The following is a 25,608-nucleotide window of genomic DNA, read 5'->3' on the forward strand; positions in this document are numbered from 1 at the left end:
GTCCGATTTCTCGTCTACAGTGCTCCATCCGTCACACGTATATGATCTGCAGAGAGAAAAAAAATGTTTGCCTTGTAAATCGACATGAAGTTATCGTGAGATCCACCTGTATTTCACGCGACATGGTTTAATGATGTAATACTCCACACCGGCAATTGTGAGGTGCAGAGATGCATTGCGCTATGGTGAACCCACTAGCAACGGGTTTGACAGCCAGGGACGGCCCACAAATGTAGAAGTTTAATAGCGACTAACAGCGGCTTTGATGTCGTCGGGAATTTGTTTGGTAGGTTGAGTTTCAGCTGCCGTGACTACCGCCACAGCTAGAGGAGCTAGAATCCTGCCTGTTTATGCGAACACATGGAGACGCCACTGCTGCGAAGCTAGAAGTACATGGACGGGCTTGCGGTAACAGTAGTAACAATGTTTGCGACTATTGCATCTTCAATAACCGCGCTTAGGTGACATCAAGGAAATGCAAGTGGGTCGCATGCCACCTTACTAGATTGGGCTGGCAGCTGCTAGAGGCCGCGCGTGTTCAACAGTTCCAAGGTTGTCGCATCTCACGAGGGATGCAATGTCAGAATCGGACGTACAGGCACAGCTACATGGAACGCCTGAGGCTGCGCAGCGAGCGTGATACTCGCCTATCTACCCCAGCAAGCATGGGATTCTCATGCTGGATGGGATGCTCGTACTTGGTGCTGCGGTTACAGCCGAGATGCTTAAAAAGCGACAAACAATGGCGCACCCCTGTCCTATGCAAGCGTTGACCCTATATTTCCCGCCCACTGCACTCTCCGCAACGCCTCACCGTATCTCCAATGGGGGTAAACGTCTTGTCAATAACCATGCCAAATCCACTGTGAAAGGACTTTTGTCATCCCTCCCGCCGTCTATCTCATCGCTGCCCCTCTTCTTTCCTCCCCCCGCGGCTTGGCTCTGCCTTCGACCCTTCACCTCCACCAGTCGCATTGCCGCTCGCCCTTCACCCTCCACCGAGTCCTAGCGTTCCCCTTCGCCTGTACATATCCACCTGGTAGTGTCGCCATCCATGTCGCCTCCATCCACGCTTCGAAGCCTCCCAATTTCGATAATATAGACACCCGCGACCGACCACGTTCGCGCGTGTACGCTCTCGTCCCATCGTGTCTCGGTTTCGCGTCTCCCGGTTCCGGCTAGCACCAATGCTCATGAAGAAGATGTGGATAGTGGAGGAGCGCAAGGACAAGACTGTATACCGTCGCCGCTGTCCGACGGGCGGAGAGGTCCTCTCCTTCTTCTTTGTCTCGGCATGCGCTCTGCTCTTCCTGCTCATCTGCACCATCCTCTACGGCACGCGCACACAGAACCCCTCCTTACCACCGCTGGTTAAGGAGTATATGCCCGCAGGACGCTGTCTGTGCGAGTTCAGTACTACTTTCTCATGCGACACTTGTCTGGACTGCGCCTCCAATCAGGCTATCCTCCTGGAAAATGCAACCGAGTTGGAAGAACACAACTTGTGGACTTTCACGTATCCACGGGACAAGAACAACTATGGCCTGGATGAGGCACAGTGTGACAGCGCGTTTCCAGGGCAATATGAGGACATTGAGCGCGCGGTCAAGGTGCGGAATCGCTGGGGCAAAGTGACACAGGCGGATCTCAACAGCTTCGAACTTACCAAGGGCATGGTCAGGGCTATGATTTATGACAGAGAGGTACGCGTGGTCTTGGCGACTTACTTGGATTGCTGGACACACACTGACACCTATGACACAGCTCTACGTCCTCGAGACTCACATGGTTGATAATATCAACCGCCAAAAGGCTATCGCAACTCTCAGTGCTATATACCGCGCCGTTCTCGCTGCCCCCTCATCCACCGATATCCCAAACATTGAGTTTGTCTTTTCCGTTGAAGACCTTCCTGCTCAACCTGCGAAACCGATATGGTCCCTCACACGCCGCGTCCAAGATCACAACCTGTGGTTAATACCCGACTTTGGCTTCTGGAGCTGGGACATGCCTGCGTTGGGTACGCTAGAAGAGGTTGCACACGAAGCGGTACAGCGGGAAACCGTCGAGCCGTGGGATCAGAAGATTGAGAAGCTGGTTTGGAGGGGCAAGATCACATTCGCACCCAAGCTGCGGAGAGCGCTGCTCGATGCGGCCAAGGGCAAGCCATGGAGTGACGTTGGACAGCTCAAGTGGACCGATCCGAACTTCAAGGAGCAGTTCCTTGGCCCAGTGGATCAGTGCAACTACATGTTCATTGCCCACGCGGAAGGTACTAAAGTCTCCACTACTCTCAGACAGAATCAAAACTAACCATAGTCACCAGGCCGTTCCTACTCCGGCTCCCTGAAATACCGCCAACTCTGCCGTTCTGTAATTGTCTCACACAAACTGCAGTGGATCCAACACCACCACTACCTCTTCCGCTCCAACGGTTCGAACCAAAACTTTGTCGAAGTAGAACGCGACTTCTCCGATCTCTCCTCTGCCATGGAAGACCTGCTGGACCACCCAGAAAAGGCAAAGCGCATCGCAGACAACTCAGTACAAGTGTTCAGAGAAAGATACTTGACGCAAGCTGCTGAGGCGTGTTATTGGCGCAAGCTGATGAAGAGGTGGCGAGACGTTGTGGATTGGGAACCACAGCTATATTCCGGCATTGGTGCTGAGGGCACTGATCGGAATAGGGAGAAGAGGAGGGGTGTTCGCTATGAGACATTCATGTAAGTTGCCACGATGAACAAAAAACAGTGAAAGTATCAGGGGGGGACTAACAACATGCACCAGGCTTTACGAACCCAAAGTCCAACTCAGCTACCCTGAGTCCGCTATGTGAGCCCCGCCTCATACACATACCTATACAACCAATGTCTTCGTCAGACTGCCTCACTCACGTTTGGCGTATACACACAAGAAGAGATTGAGCAAAGCATTGTCATCTTCCGGAGTAATACGCGGGAACAAGCATGTGAAAGCGATTATACCCCCCCATTTAGCGTGTTTTTGTTTTTGTTTGCATAGCAAAAGGGATGGGAGAGTTTACGGAAGATATACTAAGGGGTTTCATGAGTGCGTATAGACATGTATATAAAGTGTGTAATAGGGCTTTCAAAGGCCTGGACATATAACCATGTATGATCTTGAGTATCGAATAACTAGTTGTCGTGTGTTATCGTTGCAGGGTGTATTCTTCTGCTTTGCAAAGAAAGGAGCGCATGCATGTCAGCATTGGACGAAAGTGTGCATTCCCAAACTGCCAAACGAGAGCTAGATACTGTGGTCTCTCTCAAGTGACCGATGTGCAGAGGAACAAGGTTGGCTGTGAACAGTTTTTTTTTCCCAATCAACAAGATACTGAAGATCCTTTCCCGGCTTTCTTGTGAGAACCGCCTATGCGCATTATTCGCTTCCTTGGCCCTGTTTGCTGGCTGCTACTCTTTATAGCAATCTTCGGCGCCTTTCGTCTGCAGATGTAACCCCTTTTAACCCTTATCGAAGAATAGAAGACAGGCAGCTTTGAGCGCTCCTGCAGAAGCGCACGTCTCGGTGTGGATGCTCTGTCGAGTCCTCACAAAGGCGTTGACAGGTGTACTGCGCTATATTGGCTCTTACAAATATGAAAAGCAGACTTGGAGAAGGCAATGGAAGTGGTATGCCTTCAAAGACATCCTCATTGGGGAATGCTGCTGCTGTCTTTGGTAGGTAGGAGTTGAGTCGGATGAGCTCTTTTGCCGTAGTCGTTGCTCTCCAGGGGAAAGCCGCCTATGCGACTGTACTCCTGAGATGCCCCTCAACGAGGGTTTTTTTTGATATAAAAATAGTATGGTACCAGGTAGTCGATGTCGTGGGTTTCACCAAGCGCAATTTCAAGGGTAGTCGATGGACAGATTCGCTGTCGACGATTCGAACTCGGCTCTCAAGGCCTTTTCGTCTCCTTCCAACTTGATGCTTCCTGCACGAGAGATATACCTACAAGGCAAATAGTCAGTACGCATCTCCTTGACTAGACACTCGTAGTGGCTTACTTGATCCAAAGGTACTCCCCAACAAGGTAGCAGATGAGGAGCAACATGAACAGTCCCAACACGGTACCAACATAATGTACCTCTACCTCCACGCTCTTATCACGAATGCCCACGTGTTGAACCTCGTCTCCAAACCCGCAGACGATCTTGTTCTCGTTTTGCACCTTCTCCGCTGGATCCAAGGGCAGTGCTTGTCCTTCGTGGATGCTCTGGAGAATGCTACTAGGCAAGGGCTTGGCAATAGTAAGGACCTTGGTCATGGCTTGTCTGCTAGCAAACTGCATCTTGAGATTGTTGACAGTTGCAAGCGAGTGAGCCGTGTCCCAGTCGAGTGTGAGTAGTTCCTGGTACGAGCAAAGCGTAGGCGCAGCACTCGTAGAGAAGGTGAGGCAGCGGCACTGGAGGTCTTCAAGACGGAGTTGCTTGGTTGGAGCAGCGAGTACGCTCGTAAGACTCGTGAGGAAGAGTAGAAGATTGCTCTTGGAGAACATGGTGGGAAACGAGGAGATCCAACACGTGCGGGGGCGGAATCTCACGATATAGTGACAGTCTGCTTTGGGATGAGATATGTAGTCTATCACTGGGATCTAGACCCTCGTTAGCGCGGTCACTCTCGTATGTTCCTGTTAAGCGACGCACTCGGTATCAGGAATCCCTCCAATGGTGCTCGGGTCAACGTTTTCTGTGTAATTGATTTGAACGCCACGTTTAGTTGAGAGCAGTCGAGTAGCTTATGAATTGAACGAAACAAGAGTGGAATGAGCGTGGGAGAGCGTCAAAGCGTATGCGCACGCTTGCATTCACCTTTTGCGCTAAGCTTCGGCAAGTTACTAGGTGAGTGAATATCATACCCTTGCAGCGATCTTGTTCCAGGCACAGCCTCACCCAAATTCGCTATATTCACAGCGGTCCCACGCCAGTCGGGCCAATAGTCTAGGATTCGTGACATGTTCGAAGGGTTCTGGTTCGGGGTTTGCGCACGCACTATTGTTCCATAGACTGAGATGGTGCCGGTAATGATACCTAGCCCAGCCACAGTCTGTTCACGTTGCTCGTAAAAGTGGGCGGATTGGTCCCCTGGGTTGGTCCTTGAGAGGTTTAGTGCCAACGCTTCGGCCAGCAGCGCGTCCGAACATGTGGCTTGGATCTCCGCGAAAGGGCAGCTTGAAACAAACAAGACTTGTACTGAGGTCTACGAGCATGGTAGTCCTGACGGGCCAGGAATAGCAGCTGCATGTGCTGAGTGGTGTGATACCGTTTGACGTCTCATTCGAGGAAATAGCCCTTGTGCGCTTGGAAGCCGCGAAAGCACTTGAGGGACCGGAGTGAGACAATACGAAGTACAAGCTACCAGCTAGGCAGCAAAGCGGATTGTCAAGAAGCATGTGTGAAAGCTAATAGGAGCACGATCCATCGTCAGCCGGAAAACAAGCCTTGCAGACGTATGTCAGAACAAACCAAGACTTGAGGCTTGTACATCCTACAGAGTTGACGTAAGCCATCCATTGTGGTGAGATGATCAAACGTCAGCCATTTTCATCTCAAACTATGACATAACAACGTTTTTGCAGGACCCCACCTTAGCTCATGACGGGAGCATCATCAGATCGGATGGCAGGAAACCCATTATTACCGCGGCCGGCGCAAACTCCGAATGTCCATTGTACCAACTGAGCACGTTTGAGAACACGGGAAGCGCGGCAATTTTCGGCGTGGTACTGCTGGTGACGACGCAAAGGAGGCGCAACTGTACCAAGCCGGGGTATTGATGAGCAAGTGGAAAGGACGGGCCGTAAAGAACTAAGCAATTGATGATGACCATGTGGCGGGTTGAAGAGACTAAGTGCATGGAACATGGACGACCAGATAATGTTTCCATGGATGCGACATGACGTGCACAGAGAAGGAGCGAGTTGGCACCCATTGACACACCACTCCCGCAACTACCGTGTAGAAGCAATGCATCGCCAGCAACGCATGGTGCTGTTGACAGTAAAAGACCAGGTCCTGCATGGCGCTTAAACAAATTAGAAGAGTATGGAAACAAGCGTTCTAAAGCTCTAAACCATCATCTCCTCGGAGTTCCTTGATGCGCACCTCAGACGCCAACACTTCGTCTTCGCATCCAACACCAAAAGCTTTGACGGGCCGTTCCTAGTCAGCCAAGAGTACCTTGGCTAAAGATTCACAAATGGTATCGAAAACGTTGTAAGCGAAGCACCCTACCATGATAAGCATCAACGCAGGTTACCGTAGAAGGAGCGATTCGGCTTCATTTCTCCACAGATGATCGGCGAAGCTTCAAAAGGGCATTATCAAGCGACGAAAGAGCCGTGTAGTGCTGCATAACCATTTTACCGGTGGGATTTTTGCTGTGATTAGGGATGAGGATGGACGCGCAAGGCAGAGTTGGGGTCGTATGATATGTTAGAGGGGTGTGTCGGTGCCATGCAATTTCCCACTCTTGATCTTTTCGATCATTGCAGGTGTTTGCGTGGACATGTACGTGTACGTGGCCGTAGCTGTGATTGTGGTAAAGTACTAGTGATTCGATAACAACTTGCATAAACTTACATGTAATATATCAGGTTTCTTCAGCATCCTCTCCGGCATGTGCATGTTCTAAATCCTGTCCCTCAACATGAACACTCCCATCTGCTTCTTCCACCTCCAGTACAGAGTCGTGTAGCTCATCTTTTGCAACATTTTCCTCCTTCCTTTCCATGCCTTCCTCCTCTTCGAGCTCCTCAACGCTAGCCAGCCACCTCTCAACCTTGAACCATCATTTCTCCTTGTCCTCTCCATATCCCGTGATGCCTCCAAGAAGACCACCAACTCCCTTTCCAACACCACCAAGCGTACTTCCAACGCCGCCAATGACGTCGCCCTTTCCAAGCTTGCTTACGCCATCGCCAACTCCGCTGGTGATGCCACCAACAGCGTTGCTGGCACCTTTGCCCACGTTTCCAACAACCCCGCCGACAGGACCACCTACAGTGCTTCCGAGACCAGCGAGACCATCGCCTACGGTGTTTCCTACGCCTTTGCCTACTCCAGTCACCGTGTTGCCTGAACGACGTGTCAGTAGAGCTCTGTATACCCCATACAAGAAAGTGGGAACACGGAAGATGAAGACGTACCAACTCCACTCGTCGCACCAGCGACAGTACCCTTGACATCACCCCTTCCAATAGCGCCAGTTGTCTTGCTAACAGTACCTTGCACGCCCTTGGTCGCCGAGCCAACGGTATAGTACGCGTTGTCAACCGCACCCGTAGCCGTTTTGCCAACATTGTCCGTTACATGCTTGACTGGCTTTCCTACGCCACCGGGTAGCTTGTCCAGTCCCTTGCCAGCATATCCAGTCACCCCATTGACTGTGCTGTTTACACCCGTAGTAGCAGAATCGGTGATGGTGTTGAGACCTCCCGTCGTCGTACCAACAGTCTTGTTCAGAGTGCCTGTGGCGGTATTGATTCCCTTGCCAACGATGCCGGGTTGTTTCTTCGGCGTTAAGGTGGACTGAGGGGTGGGTTGGCCTGGAGCGGGATGAGCTTTTATTACGGAGAGAGGGGTTGGGTAAGTACCGTCAGGGTTTACTTTGGTGGGGGCTGTACCGTCTGGGTTCACCTTGGCTGGCGTCCTCTTCACGGGCGTAGCTTTGGCTGGGGTAGGCTTTGCTGTGGTAGAAGACGCCGCTGCCGCCGTCTTCTTCACTGGGGCAGTGCTAGTCGTCTTACTGACAGCACTTGCAGGCTGAGATTGCGCTGCACCTGTAACCGGGTTCTTGCGTATTGGCAGTGGCTTGGTAGTACCGAGAGGTGTGCGTTGTCGTGCGGGCTTCGAAGCTTCAATGACTGGTGTTTTGCCTGTAGTGACGGGCGTTTTCTTTACAGCCGTAGTAGAAGACACTGGCTTGCTCGCTGAAGCAGCGGTTACTGGCTTCTTTATCGGCGTTGAAGTCGCAGCTGGAGTCGCTTTCGCAGGCGTTGTAGCAGACGCGCCTGCTGCATTTAACTTCCTCGGCACTCTCTTTACTGGTGTAGCAGCTGATCCTGCGGTATCAGTAACTGTCGCAGCGGGCTTCTTCACCGGGGTAGCTTTGGCAGCTGATGTTACTGTTTTCGCTGGAGTCGTAGTGGTTGGCTTCGTTGTGCTTGATCCAGCGACTTTGGAGATGTTTCCAACACTCGCTGAGATAGATTAGCTAACATCCTTTACATCATCTGCCAGCTTACATTGAAGTGCAGCATTCTGCTGCTTGAGCTGGTCTACGGCTGACATATTGGAATAGCAAATGTGCGCTTCAAGAAGATGAGGCTGAGATGTCAAGTATCGTAATGGCAACAGCAAGTGTGGGCGAGGTTTGGTAGTCCGGACCTTGTACCAGGAAATCGCGTTCTAGACATGATAAACGCGCTTCCTCATACGTCATGCACCCTTCGCATCCTTGCTGTTGGGGAGGTACGAAAGTGGTCCAGGCTGTGTGGAGATCCTGTTTTTCGGACGCGGGACGATCACCGTTGCATGGCCGGCCCTGGACCCTGACGTTATTAGATCGATCACGACACCAAACTGGCGTCTGCCAAACCAAGATGCGCAAAGTCAGTACTAGAGATGGCGGAGCAAATTCAAGCGACCTTGTTACGGTCGATGGATAGTAACTGCTAGTCGTCAGTCAAAACACCACGAAAAAAAAGCAACGGCAAAAGCAAACAGCCGAGGTAAAGATTGTTTTGAACATTTCATCATTCATGAAAACTACCCAGAGGCAAGTCTACGTAAGATACATTTCGGGATATCCATTACTCGTGATGCATAAAGTACCACCACTCTAAGACGCCATCGAAGATTAAGCTCCGTCCATCATGCAAGTGAGGTGTAGAAAGTGAAAGAAAGCCATGACACATGAAAGGGATATCAGAGCGCCGACCAAACTTTTCGAAACCAGCCAACATGGGCGATGCGCTTAGTCAACCTCCTCCATGGCGCTCTCGCCAGCCGCTGCTGGTGCCTCGGCGGAGGCGTCGGTCTTCTCTTGCTCAGTCTCGACCTCCTCGTCGACGTTCAGGCCGAGAGAGACAAGCTTGTGGATGCGCTCAGCGTACTGAACGGGCTCGTCAATGGTGAAGCCAGAGACAAGAAGCGAGGTCTCGAAGAGAAGCAGGGTGATGGACTTGACGGTGCGGTCATCCTCACCATCAGCCTCAACCTTGCGCTTGAGCTCCTTGATGATAGCGGACTTGGGCGAGATCTCGAAGGTCTTCTTGGAAGACATGTACGAGCTCATGGAGGTGTCACGGAGAGCCTGAGCCTTCATGATACGCTCCATGTTGGCTGACCAACCGAACTGGCCGGTACGGATAGCGCAAGGTGAGCCGACAAGCTTGTGTGAGACAACAACCTTCTCGACCTTGTCACCGAGGACAGTCTTGAGGCTCTTGGCGAGACCCTCGAACTCCTTCTCCTCGGCCTCGCGCTCCTTCTTCTCCTCCTCAGACTCCTCAAGCTCGAAGTCCTTGGTGATGTCGACGAGCTTCTTGCCATCGAACTCCTTGAGCTGGGTCATGGCGTACTCGTCAATGGGGTCAACAAGGAAGAGAACCTCGAAGCCCTTGTCCTTGAGGGTGTCAAGGAAGGGCGACTTCTGAACAGCCTTGAGCGACTCGCCAGTGATGTAGTACATCTGCTTCTGGTGCTCGGGCATGCGGGTGACGTAGTCGGTGAGCGAGGTCTGCTCCTCACCAGACTTGGTGGAGTTGAAGCGGAGGAGCTTGGCGAGGGAAGCGCGGTTTTGCGAGTCCTCGTGGATACCGAGCTTGATGTTCTTGCCAAAGGCGGAGTAGAACTTGTCGAACTGCTCACGGTCCTCGGCAATCTCGTTGAAGAGTTCGAGGGTCTTCTTGACAATGTTCTTGCGGATGACCTTCATGATCTTGTTCTGCTGAAGGGTCTCACGAGACAGGTTGAGGGGAAGGTCCTCAGAGTCGACGACACCCTTGACGAAGCTGAGCCACTCGGGGATCAGGTCAGTGGCATCGTCAGTGATGAAGACACGGCGGACGTAGAGCTTGATGTTGTTCTTGGTCTTCTTGGTCTCGAACAGATCGAAGGGAGCGCGCTTGGGAACGAAGAGGATGGCACGGAACTCGAGCTGACCCTCAACGGAGAAGTGCTTGACGGCAAGGTGGTCCTCCCAGTCGTTGGAGAGGGACTTGTAGAATGAGGCGTACTCCTCGGTGGTGATGTCCTGAGGGTTGCGAGTCCAGATGGGCTTCTGCTTGTTGAGCTCCTCCTCCTCGATCTTGGACTCCTTGACCTTCTTGGTCTTCTTTTCCTTCTTTTCCTCCTCCTCATCGTCGACCTCCTCGACCTTGGGCTTCTTCTCGTCACCCTCGGTGGTCTCCTCGGCAGCGTCCTCATCCTCGACCTCCTTCTCGGTCTCCTTCAGGACGTGAAGGTAGATGGGGTATGAGATGAACTCGGAGTGCTTCTTGACGACCTCCTTGATCTTGGACTCGTTGAGGTAGTCCATCTGCTCATCCTTGAGGTGGAGGATGATCTTGGTACCGCGGCCGATCTGCTCGCCCTCGGTGTCCTCGGTGATCTTGAAGGTGCCACCAGCGCTGGACTCCCAGATGTACTGCTCGTCATCGTTGTTCTTTGAGACGACGGTGACGCGGTCAGCGACGAGGTATGCGGAGTAGAAACCAACACCGAATTGACCAATCATGGAGATGTCGGCACCAGCTGACAGAGCCTCCATGAACTGCTTTGTGCCTGAGCGGGCAATGGTACCCAGGTTGTTGATGAGGTCGGCCTTGGTCATACCGATACCGCTATCTTGGATGGTGAGGGTCTTGGCCTCCTTGTTGGGGATGATGTCGATGCGGAGATCCTTGCCGCTGTCGAGCTTGCTTGGGTCTGAGAGGGCTTCATATCGGATCTTGTCGAGGGCGTCGGAGGCGTTGGAGATGAGTTCTCGCAGGAAGATCTCCTTGTTTGAGTAGACGGTGTTGATGATGAGGCCGAGCAGCTGAGAGATCTCAGCCTGGAACTCGAAGGTCTCCCCAGACATGGTGGCGGTTGTGTGGGAGTTTGGACTGTGGGAGAGAAGAGTCAGACAGAGCTCGCAATCGGTGCCTCAATGCAGTGCAGTGAAGTGTAGTAGACTAGGCTGGAGTGACAGTGTGGGGAAGACGTACAGTTTAGGCGGGGTAGTTCGATTGCTGAGCTCTTCTATAGCGCGTGGGAAAGAGCAAACTAGAAGACGTGGATGTCTGTGTAGTGGAAGTGGGAGAAAGCAATTCGATGAAGAAAAAGTAGTGGGAGGAGTCGAGTTTGGGGCTGATATAGCCTTTGGTGGAGCTCGAGAATCTTCTAGACAGAGCGGCAGAAACGCAGAGAAGGCCGCAGCTAAGCCAATCAGAGTGGAGCCGTCCTTCCCATTGCGCCTCACCGCCAAACGCGCCTTCCCCGGCAACGCCTAGTAGCGAGGGGCAGAACAATCGCGACTTCTGCATCTGCCTGCTTGTCCCCGCCAACTGCGCGCCCCTGCTTTGTTTCTAGAAACCTCTGATCTATTGTTGTCATTGTCTGTATGGAATGGAGAGTAGGAGTCTTCACGACAACGACCCTCATGGCTTCCCATCTCAAGCTCGCTCAAGCTCCGCAGCATCAGCCCCGAGCAGCCTTGCTCAGCCTCACCCATTGCTAAACTTCCATAGTTGCCTACATACATCGTACCACCACAGAAATCGCTATAGCCTTGTACCCCACTGATACAGCAAACCACGGCGCATTCGTGCCACACATCATGCCGCTGCCCTTGTTCGACTTCCCGGATGGGCTCCGCGATGGCGTCTACAAGAGCGTCTTCCGTGACAACATGGCACTGCCCGATAGCCACGATCCCCTTCCACACGCTCGATGAATACGGCTGCCTTGCGAGGTACTGCCCGCCCTGTCCGGTGCGAGACTCGGAACTTTGAACACTTTTGTTCTCTCAGCTGAGATACTTGGGTGAAGGCTGCAAGACTACCGCATATGTACAGACGTCGTCTTAGGAATAACCAGTCCCATATCGTGGCTAACATCAGACATTCTGATTCTCCGAGGTACGCCCAAAGAAATCGTCGCGCAACTCCAACCATTGCATCTCGATCAAGAGCACCTCGAACTAGAGCCGAACCGATCCATTGTGTCGGTGAGATACTTTGAAACATCTACTACAGAGGATATTACAAGGTTCGCGCATGGATGCGTTGGTGAGAAGTGGAAGAGGCTTCCGAGCGACAACCTGGGAGACGCCCGCTAGGAGCTAGAGTTGACGCGCTTCTTTGATACATCTTAGACGTAGACACAGTCACAATATACGTGCTTCTTGGTAAAAGTGCTGGTATTCAGCCATTCATTGATCATTTGATATGTCTTTTCATATAGCCATCTCTTAGATGAACGTTCTCATAAACTCACCAAGTGCCATGATAGCCATAGCCTGCCCATATGGCATACTGGTAATCGCGATATCCTTGTAATGTTGCAAGTCGTGTCCCATACCAGTTCCAAAACTTGTCTGCTCCAGCTCACCCTCCGCGCTGATGCAACCCATTACAGCCTTGATCGCCTTGACTGCACTCTGCAGGTATACGTCCCCGCTGATGTATCGTTTCCGGCACGCCTTGAGCATACCATACGCGAAACCTGCCGTGGCCGACGCCTCCTCATAGCTGCCTTCTGAGACAGGAATGTCGAGAAGTGTGCGCCACATGCCGTTCTCGGCTTGCAACTTCAGCAATGCTTGGCATTGCGACTCAAGGATGCCGATGAGGAATTGACGGAGGGGATCTGTCTCCTTGAGGTCAAGCAGCTCAATGAAATCCGGAATCGCAATCGTCAACCACGAGTTACCACGCGCCCATCGTGCCCGCGCAAAGTTGTGACCCACTTCCAGTCCGCCCTTGTCCTCCCACTTCCAGCCATGGAAGAACAAGCCCGTGGATGTGTCGCAGAGGTACTGGCAGTGCAGGACGAATTGGCGCTTTGCCTCCTCCACGTATTCTGGTCTGTTGAGCGTAAGACCAATCTTTGCGAGGGGCAGCGCGCTCATCATAAGCGTGTCGTCCCATAGTTCGTCCTTGTTGAATGAGTTGTATGTCTCGTGTTGGAATCCGCCAAACTTCGTGCGGGGCAGCCCATGCATCACCCACTCGGCCCACGTGTCCAACCAAGGCACAAACGTCTTGTTTCCAGTCTCTTCGTACAGATACGCCAACGTGAGGAATGGGCTCATTGTGTTGATGTTCTTGGTTGTGCCCTTGCTGAGCTGCTTCTCGAACCAGCCCTGCATAATGTCCATCGTCGCCGTGCTGCCCGTCAGCGTGTAGTAGTGCCAGAGACCATAGAGACCAATGCCGTGTGTCCACTCCCAACCGTCCCAGCCTTTGGTGTCGATAATGCGGCCATCGTCGAGTTTCAAGAGGAACTCGCCGGTTGTGTCGTGGATGTTGATCAGGTTGTGAGTCAGGAGGAGGATCTTCTCGTCTATTTGACCTTTGGTCAGACCATGAACTGTGAGGGTAGACATGGTGAACGCGTTCTTTGAGTAATGTCGCGTTCGTAGCGGATATTTGGTGGGCTTCTCGCAAGCAATTGAGATTTATGGCAATACAAGTAGGAATCGAAGGAGGAAAGTAGCAAAGAGACCAGATATCATCACACGCGTAGTCTAGCAAGTGGGTATTAGATATAGCCCCTCGGTCACACGCGTCGGTAGAGCTCAACCCAGATACAGAGCGGGGAGCAAAAACCGGGGAACTTTCAGGGTCCTCGACCGCGTCTATTACATCTGTAACGCATGTCGCTGCCAGATTTCGCCCAGATTTCGTGCCCTGTTGCACCGACTCGTCCACCTCTACCCCGACTGGGAGCTGGGCACACGTGGTGTTGCTTGGTGTTGCTCCAGCAGATGGGTTCTTGGAAGACGAGGCTCTTTTTTCGTGTCAAGCATCAACACCAAGACCTTTATCGCCCACTGCTGAGATCCCAAAGTAGCATGTCTGCCGCGCTCGCATTGCATTACGCCGACGCTCGTCGAAAATTATACCGATAACACCGACTTGAAGGGTCACCAATCGCTTGTGTCTTGGAGACCCGGAAGGCACCGTGGTGGGAAGTGCGACCGCCGTGAAGGAGCTTGGCCGCCTGACTCGACTCAAGCTGGGAAGGAAGGCCAACCGCCGCCAACGATGCAGGCGGACCAAATCTTCCACCAGCCGCCGAGTGCCAGGGAGCAAAGCTTCGTATCACACTCACACGAGCTTAACTCATCACATGCATTCCTTCCCACGTCCGAGGGGCGGTTCGGGATCATCTACGCCGATGTTTTACCACACTTGGACCATTGCCAAGCGGTGGCACTCTCCACATTGCTTGATCCTTCACACCCGCAATTCAAGCACTCCACCATCTGTATGGACGGCACGGTCGCGGGGTTGGCGAACCCCATAGACTAGCGACTCAAGATGCAGCATTGGCGCCCACAGGGTCGCGCTTGCAGCACGCTTTTCCACAACACTACGTCAAACCGTAGTACGGAGACAGGGAGATACGCAGTAATCACGAATCGTCAGTACCGACTATACGTTGAGGTGCAGGTTCTTATCCCAGGATTTGCGGAGGAGCCTGCCAGCATGGGGTAGACCGGGGAACGCTTGGACAGACAATCTAAAATCGGGTAGAAATATCAACTCGACCGCTCCTCCATTCTTCTTGCCAGCTCACTGCGAGTCCTGGGGTCTTTCTTTCAGAACCTCATTCTCTTCTGCTGTCAATTTCTCGCAAGCTCTTTTCAAGATGGCTACTGCCAGAGAAAGCGCCGATGGCGTGCACAACGCACCCGAGACTGTCCGTCACTCCGACGATAAGAAGGACATCACCCAAGTCGAACGCGTGCTTTCTGCAGGAGACGAGAAGGGCGAACATGCCGACTACAATCGTATCGACGCTGAAGTTGCCAAGTACGCAGGCGCCTCTGAAGTCTTCGTCTCCGAAGAGGAGAACAAGCGGTTGAAGAAGATGATCGACCGCCGTGTACTGCCCATCATGGTCGTCACGTACTTTTTGCAGTCGCTGGACAAGGGCACCATGTCAGCTACTTCGATTATGGGTATCCGAAACGATATTCCTGTCCTTCTATCCAAGGAGACTGTGAGTTGCAAAGTCTGTGGGCACTAGTATCGTGTACTGACTCATGACAGTTTGGATGGCTCACCACCTGTATCTACCTCGCTGTGCTTGTCGTCGAATACCCAACCAACTGGATTCTCCAACGAGTACCAGTTGCCAAATATCTTGGAGCCAACATCATCTGCTGGAGTATCGTACTTTGCTGCCACGCTCTCTGCTTTAGCTTCCCTGCGCTCGTCGCCGTCCGAACACTCCTGGGTATCTTCGAGGCAGTCTGCCAACCAGCTTTCTTGGTTATGACTGCTCTCTGGTACAAGCGTGAGGAGCAGGCTGGAATTGTTACTTATTGGTACATGATGAGTAAGTGGAATGCAACAAATTTCACGGGACAATGACTAATCTCGTACTTTAGACGGTGCGCAACAAATCGTTGGTGGTCTTCTCGCATATGCCTTCTCCACAATCAGACATCCTAGCTTCAAAGAGAACCCTGGAAACGCGCCGATTAGGTCATGGCAAGCCATCTTCATCTGTTACGGTTGTGTCTCCTTCCTCTGGGGAATCTGGGTCATCTTCAGACTCCCTGATAGTCCTATGCGCGCCAAGTGCTGGTCCGAAGAGGACAAGAAGCTCATGGTTGAGCGCGTCCGCTCTAACCAGACCGGTCTCCAGAACAAGAAGTTCCGTGCTTACCAGTTCAAAGAGGCTCTTCTCGACCCCCAGACCTACTGCTACATGGGTATCCAGATTTTCACCACCCTACCCACTTCTGGACTCGGTGCCTTCTACAACATCATCATCAAGGATCTCGGTTTTGGTACCCTCGAGGTCCAACTGCTCGCCATGGTTCTTGGTGTAGTCATCATTGCCACGCTTATGGGCTCTGCCTGGCTGGTCAAGAAGACAAAGCAGAATCTGTTGACCATGGCCGTCTTCATGATTCCAGCCTTCACCGGTACCATCGTTATCATGACTGTTAAGAACACCAACAATGCCACCAAGGCTGGTCTGCTCATCAGTTACTGGATTGTCTTCACCTTTTGGGCTGCCCAAGGTCTCGGCATGTCCATGCTGACGCGTAACGTTGGAGGCCAGACCAAGAAGTCCGTCTGCATCACCATGAACTTCTTTGCCTGGTGCGCCGGTAACGCCATCGGTCCCAAGGTCTTCTTCGATGGTGACACACGCTACCTCAAGACACTCTCTATCCATCTTGGATGCTACTCTGCTCTGCTCTGTGTCATTGCCTTCCTGAGATTCAACCTCATGCTCCGCAACAAGAAGAAGGACCGTGAGTTTGGAAAGGACATCAACGCCGCTCATGGATTTGATGACTTGACGGACAGAGAGAACCCCAACTTCCGCTATGTTTATTAGGGAATATGTTGTTATGGTCGCATGAATGAAAAGCATTCTGATGCTGTTGTAGCTACTGTAGCACTCACTACATCAAACAAGCGTCGCTCAAGCGACGTCTTTACCTACTTGTCACTCTGTGAACATGTCTTGCCCACTGCCTGATGTGCTCGGTACCCGTCGTAAATGCTTTTGCCTCTCTTATAGAAAGAGTTTTTTTTTTCCTTATCAATCACTGTTTGTGATGCTACGCAGAAGGAATGTTCCAAAAAGGGATGATCTGGTGGCAAATCAGATCAATAGTATACTAAAACTTTGACTGGCATTGAGCATTTCATCCCTGCATATTCAGGACGCCCGCGAAAGCTACGCGATTGGGGTGTTCAGGTTTTCTGCGCGTTCCAGCGACCCTGTTACATTATCGTTCCGCGGCGAACACTTGCCCATAAGTAGAGCGATATCTCTTGAGGGTCTTCACGTTGCTGCACTTCCACCTCCTCGCTTGGGAGGACCGAACAAACAGGTCAAGGCCTTACTTGAGAGCTTTACTCCATGCTCTAAATTACTGAGAGGAACTGCATGTGTTGTTAACTTTCGAAAGCCCGGGTTCCATCGTCTCATCGATGCATTCTTAGACTCGATGTGTATGCGCGCATCATCTTGATCGTTAGATACCCTACTTGTTTTGGCGTTCAGAGATTGGTACTATGGAGTATGTTTCGAACAAATTTGAACTCTTTCTTGAACTTTCTTCATGTGGAGCTAGCGATATGCTTGGACATTTCTATCGTGGTTTGGTCTTCCCTGGCAGATTCCATCACCGCTTCCCTTCTCCATTGACATGCCCGTCCTTATCCAACATCTCATTCTTCTTAGCACTCCCCTCCAGCCCCGCCAAAATCGCCTTATCCTCGCCCGGTATCCGCATCTCAAACACCTCCCTGACAACCGCGTACTCATAGTACCCACACCTAGCAATCGGCTCCGTCTTCCTCACATCAATCTTGCCGTCGGTCAAAACGCGCTCGTCGATATGCACACCGACTACTTTCCCAATCACCACATCTGCCGACCCCATTGGAGGATTTCCAGGAAGGCGCAACGTGGTATAGTACTCGCACTCAAACTTCACCGGGCTGCGCTTCACCATGGGTATCATCATCTCCTTCCTGTCCTCCCCACTTTCGCCAAGTACAATGACTCCGCTCAGCTTACTGTCCTCCTTCTCCACACCCGCCTTCTCAAACTCATCAACACCATACTCTTCCTGCACCGCGCTCCTGTTCACCTCTTCTCTCAGCTCATAAGTAGCGAGACTCCAAACGAATTTCCCAGTGGCTTCGACATTACGGACGGTGTCCTTTTGCGAATTGCTAGGTGTTTGGTTGGCGCTGAACATCACGTATGGGGGGTCAAACGTGAGGTTGTTGAATTGAGAGTAGGGTGCTAAATTTGCGTGGCCGTTGGGGGAGAGTGTTGATATCCAACCTATGGGGCGGGGGAGGACGCATGCCTGAGGTGGGGTTAGTAGGGGGTCTGAGGGATTGGAGGTGCGGAACTCTGGTTGGTGAATTCTGTTACTGGTTTTCACCAAGCCGTTTGAAATTATGGCAAAAGAGTACTTACCTTGAATGGGTCATACGGTAATCCGTGGTCTTCTTTCCCGGGTTGATAGAACATCGCGCCCTTGTTGATGCCAACTCCACTACAGCTTTGCCTTGTACTTCCTTACGCCGATGCAAATCTTTTTCTCGGACAACAATCAACCTGAGGTGTCTCAGATCATTAAATTATCCCCGGGTAGACCTTATGTACACATACAAAGCCGAACTGTATTCGGGTCGTTGTCCGCCAGTCAACGGGTAGACTGCGGGGAACCACTTCCACTCAGAACTCGGCAAACCTAGGCGGCAAGGACCCTGATGCAATTCACCCCCCGCTAATGCCGATACCATCACCTCTTGCAGCATAGTTTCCAACAAAATTGCCACATTGAGACGTGATATGCAGTACACTGATCATGTACCTACACCCATTTGCAACGAATCCACACGCCTCAACAATCATCGCACTCGCCAACCAGCGCAAAACCCCATCTAAACACCAAAAATGACCTCAGAAACCGTCCTAATAACAGGTGCATCCTCCGGTCTCGGTCTGGCCTTTGTGAAACACTACGCTTCCTTGCCATCACGACCCAACATAATAGCCTTAGACAACCAACCCTTCCCATCCCAAATCGCCGAACAACAAGAAACCATCCATTTCCACCAACTCGACATAACCTCGTCCCAAAAACTTCAAGATGTCGCCTCAAACCTCACCTCGACCCCCATAACTCTCATCATCCACTGCGCAGGCATCCGCGGTCTCGTTCCAGAAGTCGTCGCCAGTGAAAAACAAAGCAGCAAGGTCGTCGCAGCCGCTGAAACATTAGAAGCCATGAACCATACCACCATGATGAGGACCCTTGAAATCAATACCTGGGGCACTTTCAACACCGTCAAATCTTTCCTGCCAAACCTCCAGCTGGCCGCCGCCACTGCTGCTCAAGCCTCCTCAAAACCCAGAGTCGTTATCCTGTCCTCTCGGATGGGTTCAATATCCGCGAATACGGCCGGTGGCGGATATGCATATCGTGCAAGCAAAGCAGCGCTGAATGCTGTGGTCAAAAGCTTCGTCATTGATGTACCGGATGTACAGTTTTTGATGCTGCATCCGGGACGGGTGGAGACGCGATTGGTGGAGTGGAAGGAAGAAGGGGCGATTGGGGTGGAGGAGAGTGTGGGGGATTGTATGCAGGTTTTAGAGAAGATGGATAAGGAGGAGTGGGAAAGTGGGAGGTTGGTGGATCGGTTTGGAGTGAGGATTCCTTGGTAGCAGGGATAATAGATGGGAAAGACTAAGGAGGGTTACTAGAAATTGGAGGTAAAGGAAAATGCTGCATTTCTCTATGCATGTCTGCAACTGCATGGCGTACCTTTAAATCAGATCGCCGAATTGTCCTCTGGCTTTTGCCTATGTATCTGTACATTGTTTTCTCCGTCTCGGATTTCTGCTCCTGACGCCTTTGTATGCATACCCGAAAACCAAATCCTTGTTGAGCGCGACACGTGCTCCCACGTTAACCGCACGCATCAATCGTCTTCGCCGACGCGGCTTCGGTCGCAGTTGATGCAATAACCTGTGAGGCGATTGGAAATAGTTGCGGCCTTCTTCGAAGAGGTGCAGTAAGTCTGAATGGTGGTGTAGTTGGTAATATCCTCCATCGTTGTGCCCGTAGGTTTGGTAGATGTTGCCGACGGATCGTAGGGAACGTAGTTTATGCCGCCAATCGTTGTGCCAATAGGTTTCGCGGACGCTGCCGATGGGTCGTAAGGACTGTAGTTATCGCCGCCAGTCAGAGTCGCAGGCAAAGTCATGACCTTCGTTGTTGTAATGATCGTTGTCATAACAACCACACCAGGATTTGAAGTCACCGCTGAGAGACCCTTGCCGTAGAAAGAGGCGAGAGTGATTGGAGTTGTAGCAGATGCCGGCGGATCATACGGACCGTAGTTAGCGCCATGAGTCATGGTTGCAGGCAACGTCACGAGCTCTGTGGTCGTCGTTGAGAGGTCTTTGGTGTCGAAAGGAGTGCGGGCCGTCTGGGCTGCAGTATGTGCAAGGGTGCTCTCCTGGTAGCCACCGCCGTCGCCGTCCTGATAAACTCTCACCGAGTTGATGAGATAGAAGACTTCCTTGAGCTTGCTAGGATTAGTTGCAACGAAGTGGTTACAAGAATCATCGTGGGTTTCTGCTGCGCAGCCTCTATAACCAGACCAGGCATCACCGCCAGCGTACCTACCACAGAAGGTGATGTCTGAATATGGGTGTACGAAGTCAGTATATGTCTCCCATGTGGTTCGCACAAGGACGCTTACTGATGATCTTTCTATGTTAGCGAATACTCAGGTACATAAGGAAGCGCATACGTACAATCTTCATCTTTTTGAACGTCTTCTGTATATCACAACCGTCCCCAGCAGAGTTCATCACGGGCGTACCCCATGTACTCGGGTCAGGATTAGCGCCATCCCAACCCAGTGGCTCACTACCTCTAGCGAAGAACCACGCTTTGATGCCATCATTCTCGACCTGTGCTGCCCAAACTCCACCGTGATGGTCGTTGAAGGCTTGACCGAAGGAGTCATCAGGACCATCGGCGCCACAATCGTAACCGCTCATACACTCAAGATCTTGGCGCGTCTTTCCGGATCCGCCGTTGTCCTGCATCTTGCACGGTGTCTGAGCGGTATGCAAGCTGAGCTCATTCCATGTGTTCTTCGAGACGCCTTCGATGATATCAAACTCAGAGTACCATTCCTCCTGGTCGGCGGTATCGTGGAGTAGCCAGCTGTGATTGGTTAACTGCTGCACATATCTGACGCATCTCACGAGCAATGACGAGCACACATGGTAGCGGGGGAGATGGCGTGACTCTGAGACTTCAAAGTACGATTGAATGTAGTACTTGCAAAGGGTAGGACTCACAAAGCAGGCCACATGCCACAGCCACTGGGTAGATGATCGAAGTCGGCGACGAAGAGTCCGTTGTCGAATGTCTGCACTCCTTCCAGTCGGAGGCTCTTACGGCCATAGCCCTCACCGGGCTCCTGTGGAGTGAGCACTTGGGCTGTATCTACTCCGAGATGTACCTTGCTACCCTCGATACGCGCAAGCCCAAGTTCAGTTGCTTCCTCCTTGGAAACGTAGAGAGCGAGGCCTTGGGTGAACTTGTCCCAGCCGTTGTAAAAACGGAAGGAGTTATCGTCGAAGAAGTTACTCGCGTCGTATTTCGCCTTGAGCTTGTAGCCCGTGGTGAGGGAGACCACTGGGATGACAGCGAGGAGGGTGCGTAAGATAACCATTGTTAGAGACTTGACTATGGAAGCTAGGGAAAGATAGAAGAGGATGAGAGTGACGAGGAGGATTGACGCAGAGATTTTGAATCATATAGACTGTGTGCTCATGCACACACCGTCTTGCATGGTGAGAGAAGGTAGTGGGAAGGAGCGACCTCAGGGCGGTGAGCCAAGTGAGAGAAACCACACTGGACTGGCATCTGAAATTATTCGTCCCTGTCGTGTTGCAACGCCTACCAAAGATATACATGATGCTCCAATTTGTACATGATCTTGCACTGTGTAAGTCGTGCGCTGCAAGGAGTATTCAGGGTGAGTGAGAGGATACGAAAGGAGATCATATCCTGCCATCGACTGGTAGACAGCGTGCGCCCTGCTCCTGGCATGACTGTCCAGCTCTTTAGAGAGAGCACGTGGCTTTTGATGTTACTGCGAGAATGCTGCAGGTGAGCAACCGTCCGTCTCTAAGCCAACGCAGCGGTAATAGCTTTGATGCACACGCTCAACATCGATGACCACTAGGCCGAGGAGTAGGACCTAAAGCCATGTATGAAACGGCTGAGCACGCCAGTATCATGCTTCATCACCCACCGTCTTGCCTACGTCATCCTCGCGAACATCAGTCAGCGTGCCTTGTTCACCCTCTCTTAACCTCGCGCCTGAAATCTTGTCAGCTGTCTCCAATCCTCCTTCGATGCCCTGCACTAGCCCGTCTAATGCATCGAAGATGTCGCTTTGTTGCTCCCTCGCCACAGTCAGCATGTCCTGTCCCGCTTGACTCCTGGCCTTGGCCTTGCTCTTCCTCGGTATCTCGACTCCTTGTATTCGTAGCATGTACCCTTGATCTGGAGAGTCCTTATCGAACGAGGGAGCTGTTCGTACGTGCGTATCCGTTATTTGCCACTCCGATGAAAGTGACTGCGCATCTACGATTGTGCGCCCGTCTGCCCCAACATCGATTATGAGGTAGTGTTCCTTGACACCCGGTATAGGCGGGGGAAGTGGTGACTCGACTGGTGAGTGTTGCTCGTCTCCTTCTTCGCTTCCCTGGTTGCGCCGCTTTTCCCCACCACCCGGCGCATCGTGAGGGAGGTACTTTGTATCATCCAGCCCTAAGCCTCGCATCGATGCAGCAGTTATAATGGTCGGGTCGTCGTCGGCGAAGACATAGTGAGTATATGGGTGGTAGTGCTCGCTCGACGTTGTGTCTTCGATTAAGGTAAAGAAAGGTCGAAAGTTTGGTGGCGGTAGCAGCGGTTGCTCGAAGTTAGGCTCAGGATACGGTATGTCGTCATCTTCGTCTTGCGCATCGCCAGGCTGCTGCTGCTCGCGGAGGTAGTCGTCGGGAGGATCTTCGGCATGTCCCAAGGGCGTTGATCGTGGGGAATAAGATGCGTGAGGATCTGAAAGGGGCTCTCTAGTGTTAGGGTTGTTAGACATGTCGTCGGGATAGATGGAAGGCTGGAGGTAACGGAGTTGTGGGAGGTATAGTAAGATGCGTGATCGATAAGAGACGTGGTCCATGCACCCTACCAACAACAAGGGAGTGAGCCAAGTATTGAAGTGTGGAGAAAGTCGCAGAGTGAATAGGCTGAAGTATGTAATGCAATCCTTAGGGTATCGTCCAAATCCAAACGCCAATGGTAACAGTCCTTGTGTAATCCAAAGTATCGCTTCAGACGTGAAGCACCACTGTCTCGACTTCCACCCTATGCGCGAGAAGCAGATGGGCAACAGGCCGCTTCACAGATGTCCATAATCGGTACTACGGTTCGAAGGCTATAGCGGGCTCGTGTCGGGTTCTTGCGTTTGTGCCGGGGTTTCGGTGACCGTCGGCGCGTCTTGACTCTTCGACTTGAAAGCTAGAGATGCAAGTCAGCCGATATGCCATGCGCTTCAAGTTGTACGTACGCTGACGACACATGGGACACTTCTCTAGAGAGCTCTCTTGCTTCAACCAGGAGAAGATACAGTGCTGATACATGTTAGCCATGGGCGCAGAGGGTACTCTATGAGGACAGAGGCGTACCATGTGGAAAGAGTGGTTGCACTCTCCTAGTACTACCTCACGTTAGTCTATATCAAACCTCATCGTCGTCAGACATACATAGCGGACACTCATCTCCAGGAAACTTGCACTTGGAGCAAGTGCTATCGTAAGGGTTGCGACAGATACCGCAGACATCGTCGTCTGGCATGTCCCAGCGCCAGGCGGCGACAGCATTCCACTCTCGTATAGTGACTTTCATCGTGTCCTTTGGCGCTCAATAGGTACTTTTCAAGGCTGGCACACAGATTGTGCGGAACACAGATCAACAATACCAAAACATGCCGAGGCGGCAGATTTACGGCGGTGAGGGGCGGCGATTGCGCGTTAATTCCGCTGGGGTCTGAGCTCAAGCTGGAGCTTCAAGCTTTGGAGCGCCCATCATGCATCACAAACTTATGAACACGCCAATGCCGTTATACAAAAGCGTAATGCTACTGTTGTTTGGTACAAACATACTAAAGACAAACAAGTCACATGATGTTATTTCTAGCTAAAATTGCGTGCGTGCAAGGGAGATCGCACCTTCTTCAGGTTTGCTGCAGTTCCCCGCACTAATCTTGAAGCTTGCTGCGGACCCTCCTCTACGCGATGAACGTAGATAGGGAAGCTTCACCTCGCCGTCTACTCCATATATCTTCGCTCCTTCTACTTCCTCGCCGACCAGGACATCTTTTGTAATCCACCGTATCCACCACTCAATTTCCAACATGTTCGTGTCACGCTTCCGCTGCTCTTTACGCCCACTCTCTTCCATCTCCCCCATTCACGTCCCCATTACTGTAAGCAGCAGACGAACAATGTCTTCGCATCATCACTTCTCCTCCTATCTCATCTCACCATCCGAGCTTAATTCGGCGTTGAAGCACAATGCCAGCAAGCTTTCTACAGAGCCGCGCATCGTCCCGCTGTGCGCTTCTTGGTTCCTGCCCAACGACGGCCGGAATGGATATGATACCTTCCTTGCACAGCGCATCCCACGCGCACGCTTCTTCGATCTCGATGCCGTCAAAGATGTACACTCGCCATACCCACATATGCTCCCCTCCGCTGAAGACTTCGCAATTGCAATGAGACACCTCGGTATACGACGGGACGATAGCGTAGTCGTTTATGATACAAAGGAGCTAGGCATCTTCTCTGCCCCGAGAGTAGGCTGGACGCTGCAGGTCTTTGGACATCCCAAGGTGCATGTGTTGAACAACTTCCGCAAGTGGGTTGAAGAAGGGTTCCCAACTGAGAGTGGAGAGCCAAAAGAGGTTGAGCCGACCGAATACGCGGTGCCGAAGTTGGAGGAGGAGAGGGTGGTCGCCTTTGAGGAGGTAAAGGACATTGCCAAGGAGCTGGGCAAAGAAGGGGCGGATGAAGTACAGATACTAGACGCGAGGAGCTTAGGCCGGTGGAAGGGCGTTGATCCGGAGCCTAGAGAAGGTATGTTCATCGTCGATTGCGAGACACTATAACACGACTAAGCTGACTACATCAGGCCTTTCATCCGGTCATATCCCATACTCCACCTCTGTCCCAGTCACTGACCTCCTTGACCCGAAAGACAAGACCCTCCTCCCTGCCTCCGAACTTCAGGCCATCTTCAAGTCGAAAGGCGTCGACCCTTCAAAACCGATCATAAGCAGTTGTGGCACAGGAGTCACCGCGGCCATCATCGACGCTGCATTGTCGGAGGCTGGCTTCCCTACACAACAGAGACGCTTGTACGATGGCAGTTGGACCGAGTGGGCGCAGCGCGTGAAGCCTGGCGAAGGTCTCATCCGGAAGACAGAGTAGGTTGCACACGAAGCTCCAGGCTAGTTGGATCATGACGGGTTTCCTTGAAAAGTTGATACCCCTTTCATTTTCGTGTACGTATTTTGTATTGTCGAATATATGATGCGATTCCGTTTCAATGACCACGGCGAAGAACGCACAACCTTTTTTGCTGGCCTGATTTATTGCATTCAGGAGTGACGCAGTTTAGTGATTGTAACGACTCATCAACAACACGTTACCATGTAGGGAACACAGCTGTTGAACGTATTGGGTGAAATTCGTTTGTAGTACAAACGTGGTATCCAAACACCGAAAACACGGG

General features: G+C 52.0%; 12 protein-coding genes across 12 annotated transcripts; 4 read left to right on the top strand and 8 right to left on the bottom strand.

Annotated features, from left to right (window-relative positions):
- Positions 1 to 1,187: 1,187 nt before the first annotated feature.
- Positions 1,188 to 2,836, top strand: ALTATR162_LOCUS9008 (uncharacterized protein; the record flags this gene model as incomplete). The annotated part of the gene is made up of 4 exons (XM_043316641.1): positions 1,188 to 1,703; positions 1,765 to 2,272; positions 2,327 to 2,723; positions 2,788 to 2,836. The coding sequence occupies 4 exons, from the start codon at positions 1,188 to 1,190 to the stop codon at positions 2,834 to 2,836; spliced, it is 1,470 nt and encodes a 489-aa protein (XP_043172576.1).
- A 1,030-nt stretch (positions 2,837 to 3,866) lies between these two features.
- Positions 3,867 to 4,516, bottom strand: ALTATR162_LOCUS9009 (uncharacterized protein; the record flags this gene model as incomplete). The annotated part of the gene is made up of 2 exons (XM_043316642.1): positions 3,867 to 3,969; positions 4,026 to 4,516. 2 exons carry the CDS (start codon positions 4,514 to 4,516, stop codon positions 3,867 to 3,869), a joined length of 594 nt encoding a protein of 197 aa, XP_043172577.1.
- Positions 4,517 to 4,602: 86 nt separating this feature from the next.
- Positions 4,603 to 8,309, bottom strand: ALTATR162_LOCUS9010 (uncharacterized protein; the record flags this gene model as incomplete). Its single annotated transcript, XM_043316643.1, has 5 exons — positions 4,603 to 4,612; positions 4,665 to 4,707; positions 6,888 to 7,094; positions 7,166 to 8,218; positions 8,264 to 8,309. The coding sequence occupies 5 exons, from the start codon at positions 8,307 to 8,309 to the stop codon at positions 4,603 to 4,605; spliced, it is 1,359 nt and encodes a 452-aa protein (XP_043172578.1).
- Positions 8,310 to 8,994: 685 nt separating this feature from the next.
- On the bottom strand, positions 8,995 to 11,103 carry ALTATR162_LOCUS9011 (uncharacterized protein; the record flags this gene model as incomplete). The annotated part of the gene is made up of 1 exon (XM_043316644.1): positions 8,995 to 11,103. One exon carries the CDS (start codon positions 11,101 to 11,103, stop codon positions 8,995 to 8,997), a length of 2,109 nt encoding a protein of 702 aa, XP_043172579.1.
- A 1,371-nt stretch (positions 11,104 to 12,474) lies between these two features.
- Positions 12,475 to 13,611, bottom strand: ALTATR162_LOCUS9012 (uncharacterized protein; the record flags this gene model as incomplete). The annotated part of the gene is made up of 1 exon (XM_043316645.1): positions 12,475 to 13,611. One exon carries the CDS (start codon positions 13,609 to 13,611, stop codon positions 12,475 to 12,477), a length of 1,137 nt encoding a protein of 378 aa, XP_043172580.1.
- Positions 13,612 to 14,879: 1,268 nt separating this feature from the next.
- On the top strand, positions 14,880 to 16,589 carry ALTATR162_LOCUS9013 (uncharacterized protein; the record flags this gene model as incomplete). The annotated part of the gene is made up of 3 exons (XM_043316646.1): positions 14,880 to 15,233; positions 15,284 to 15,572; positions 15,625 to 16,589. 3 exons carry the CDS (start codon positions 14,880 to 14,882, stop codon positions 16,587 to 16,589), a joined length of 1,608 nt encoding a protein of 535 aa, XP_043172581.1.
- A 796-nt stretch (positions 16,590 to 17,385) lies between these two features.
- On the bottom strand, positions 17,386 to 17,967 carry ALTATR162_LOCUS9014 (uncharacterized protein; the record flags this gene model as incomplete). The annotated part of the gene is made up of 1 exon (XM_043316647.1): positions 17,386 to 17,967. One exon carries the CDS (start codon positions 17,965 to 17,967, stop codon positions 17,386 to 17,388), a length of 582 nt encoding a protein of 193 aa, XP_043172582.1.
- Positions 17,968 to 18,677: 710 nt separating this feature from the next.
- On the top strand, positions 18,678 to 19,448 carry ALTATR162_LOCUS9015 (uncharacterized protein; the record flags this gene model as incomplete). Its single annotated transcript, XM_043316648.1, has 1 exon — positions 18,678 to 19,448. One exon carries the CDS (start codon positions 18,678 to 18,680, stop codon positions 19,446 to 19,448), a length of 771 nt encoding a protein of 256 aa, XP_043172583.1.
- A 257-nt stretch (positions 19,449 to 19,705) lies between these two features.
- On the bottom strand, positions 19,706 to 21,478 carry ALTATR162_LOCUS9016 (uncharacterized protein; the record flags this gene model as incomplete). Its single annotated transcript, XM_043316649.1, has 4 exons — positions 19,706 to 20,430; positions 20,492 to 20,498; positions 20,547 to 20,964; positions 21,102 to 21,478. 4 exons carry the CDS (start codon positions 21,476 to 21,478, stop codon positions 19,706 to 19,708), a joined length of 1,527 nt encoding a protein of 508 aa, XP_043172584.1.
- A 567-nt stretch (positions 21,479 to 22,045) lies between these two features.
- On the bottom strand, positions 22,046 to 22,912 carry ALTATR162_LOCUS9017 (uncharacterized protein; the record flags this gene model as incomplete). Its single annotated transcript, XM_043316650.1, has 1 exon — positions 22,046 to 22,912. One exon carries the CDS (start codon positions 22,910 to 22,912, stop codon positions 22,046 to 22,048), a length of 867 nt encoding a protein of 288 aa, XP_043172585.1.
- A 339-nt stretch (positions 22,913 to 23,251) lies between these two features.
- Positions 23,252 to 23,721, bottom strand: ALTATR162_LOCUS9018 (uncharacterized protein; the record flags this gene model as incomplete). Its single annotated transcript, XM_043316651.1, has 4 exons — positions 23,252 to 23,334; positions 23,384 to 23,447; positions 23,502 to 23,533; positions 23,580 to 23,721. 4 exons carry the CDS (start codon positions 23,719 to 23,721, stop codon positions 23,252 to 23,254), a joined length of 321 nt encoding a protein of 106 aa, XP_043172586.1.
- Positions 23,722 to 24,319: 598 nt separating this feature from the next.
- ALTATR162_LOCUS9019 (uncharacterized protein) lies at positions 24,320 to 25,304 on the top strand (the record flags this gene model as incomplete). Its single annotated transcript, XM_043316652.1, has 2 exons — positions 24,320 to 24,950; positions 25,006 to 25,304. 2 exons carry the CDS (start codon positions 24,320 to 24,322, stop codon positions 25,302 to 25,304), a joined length of 930 nt encoding a protein of 309 aa, XP_043172587.1.
- Positions 25,305 to 25,608: the final 304 nt, after the last annotated feature.

This window comes from Alternaria atra (genome assembly GCF_907166805.1).
Source record: "Alternaria atra isolate CS162 genome assembly, contig: 29, whole genome shotgun sequence".
Taxonomy (NCBI): Eukaryota; Fungi; Ascomycota; class Dothideomycetes; order Pleosporales; family Pleosporaceae; genus Alternaria; species Alternaria atra.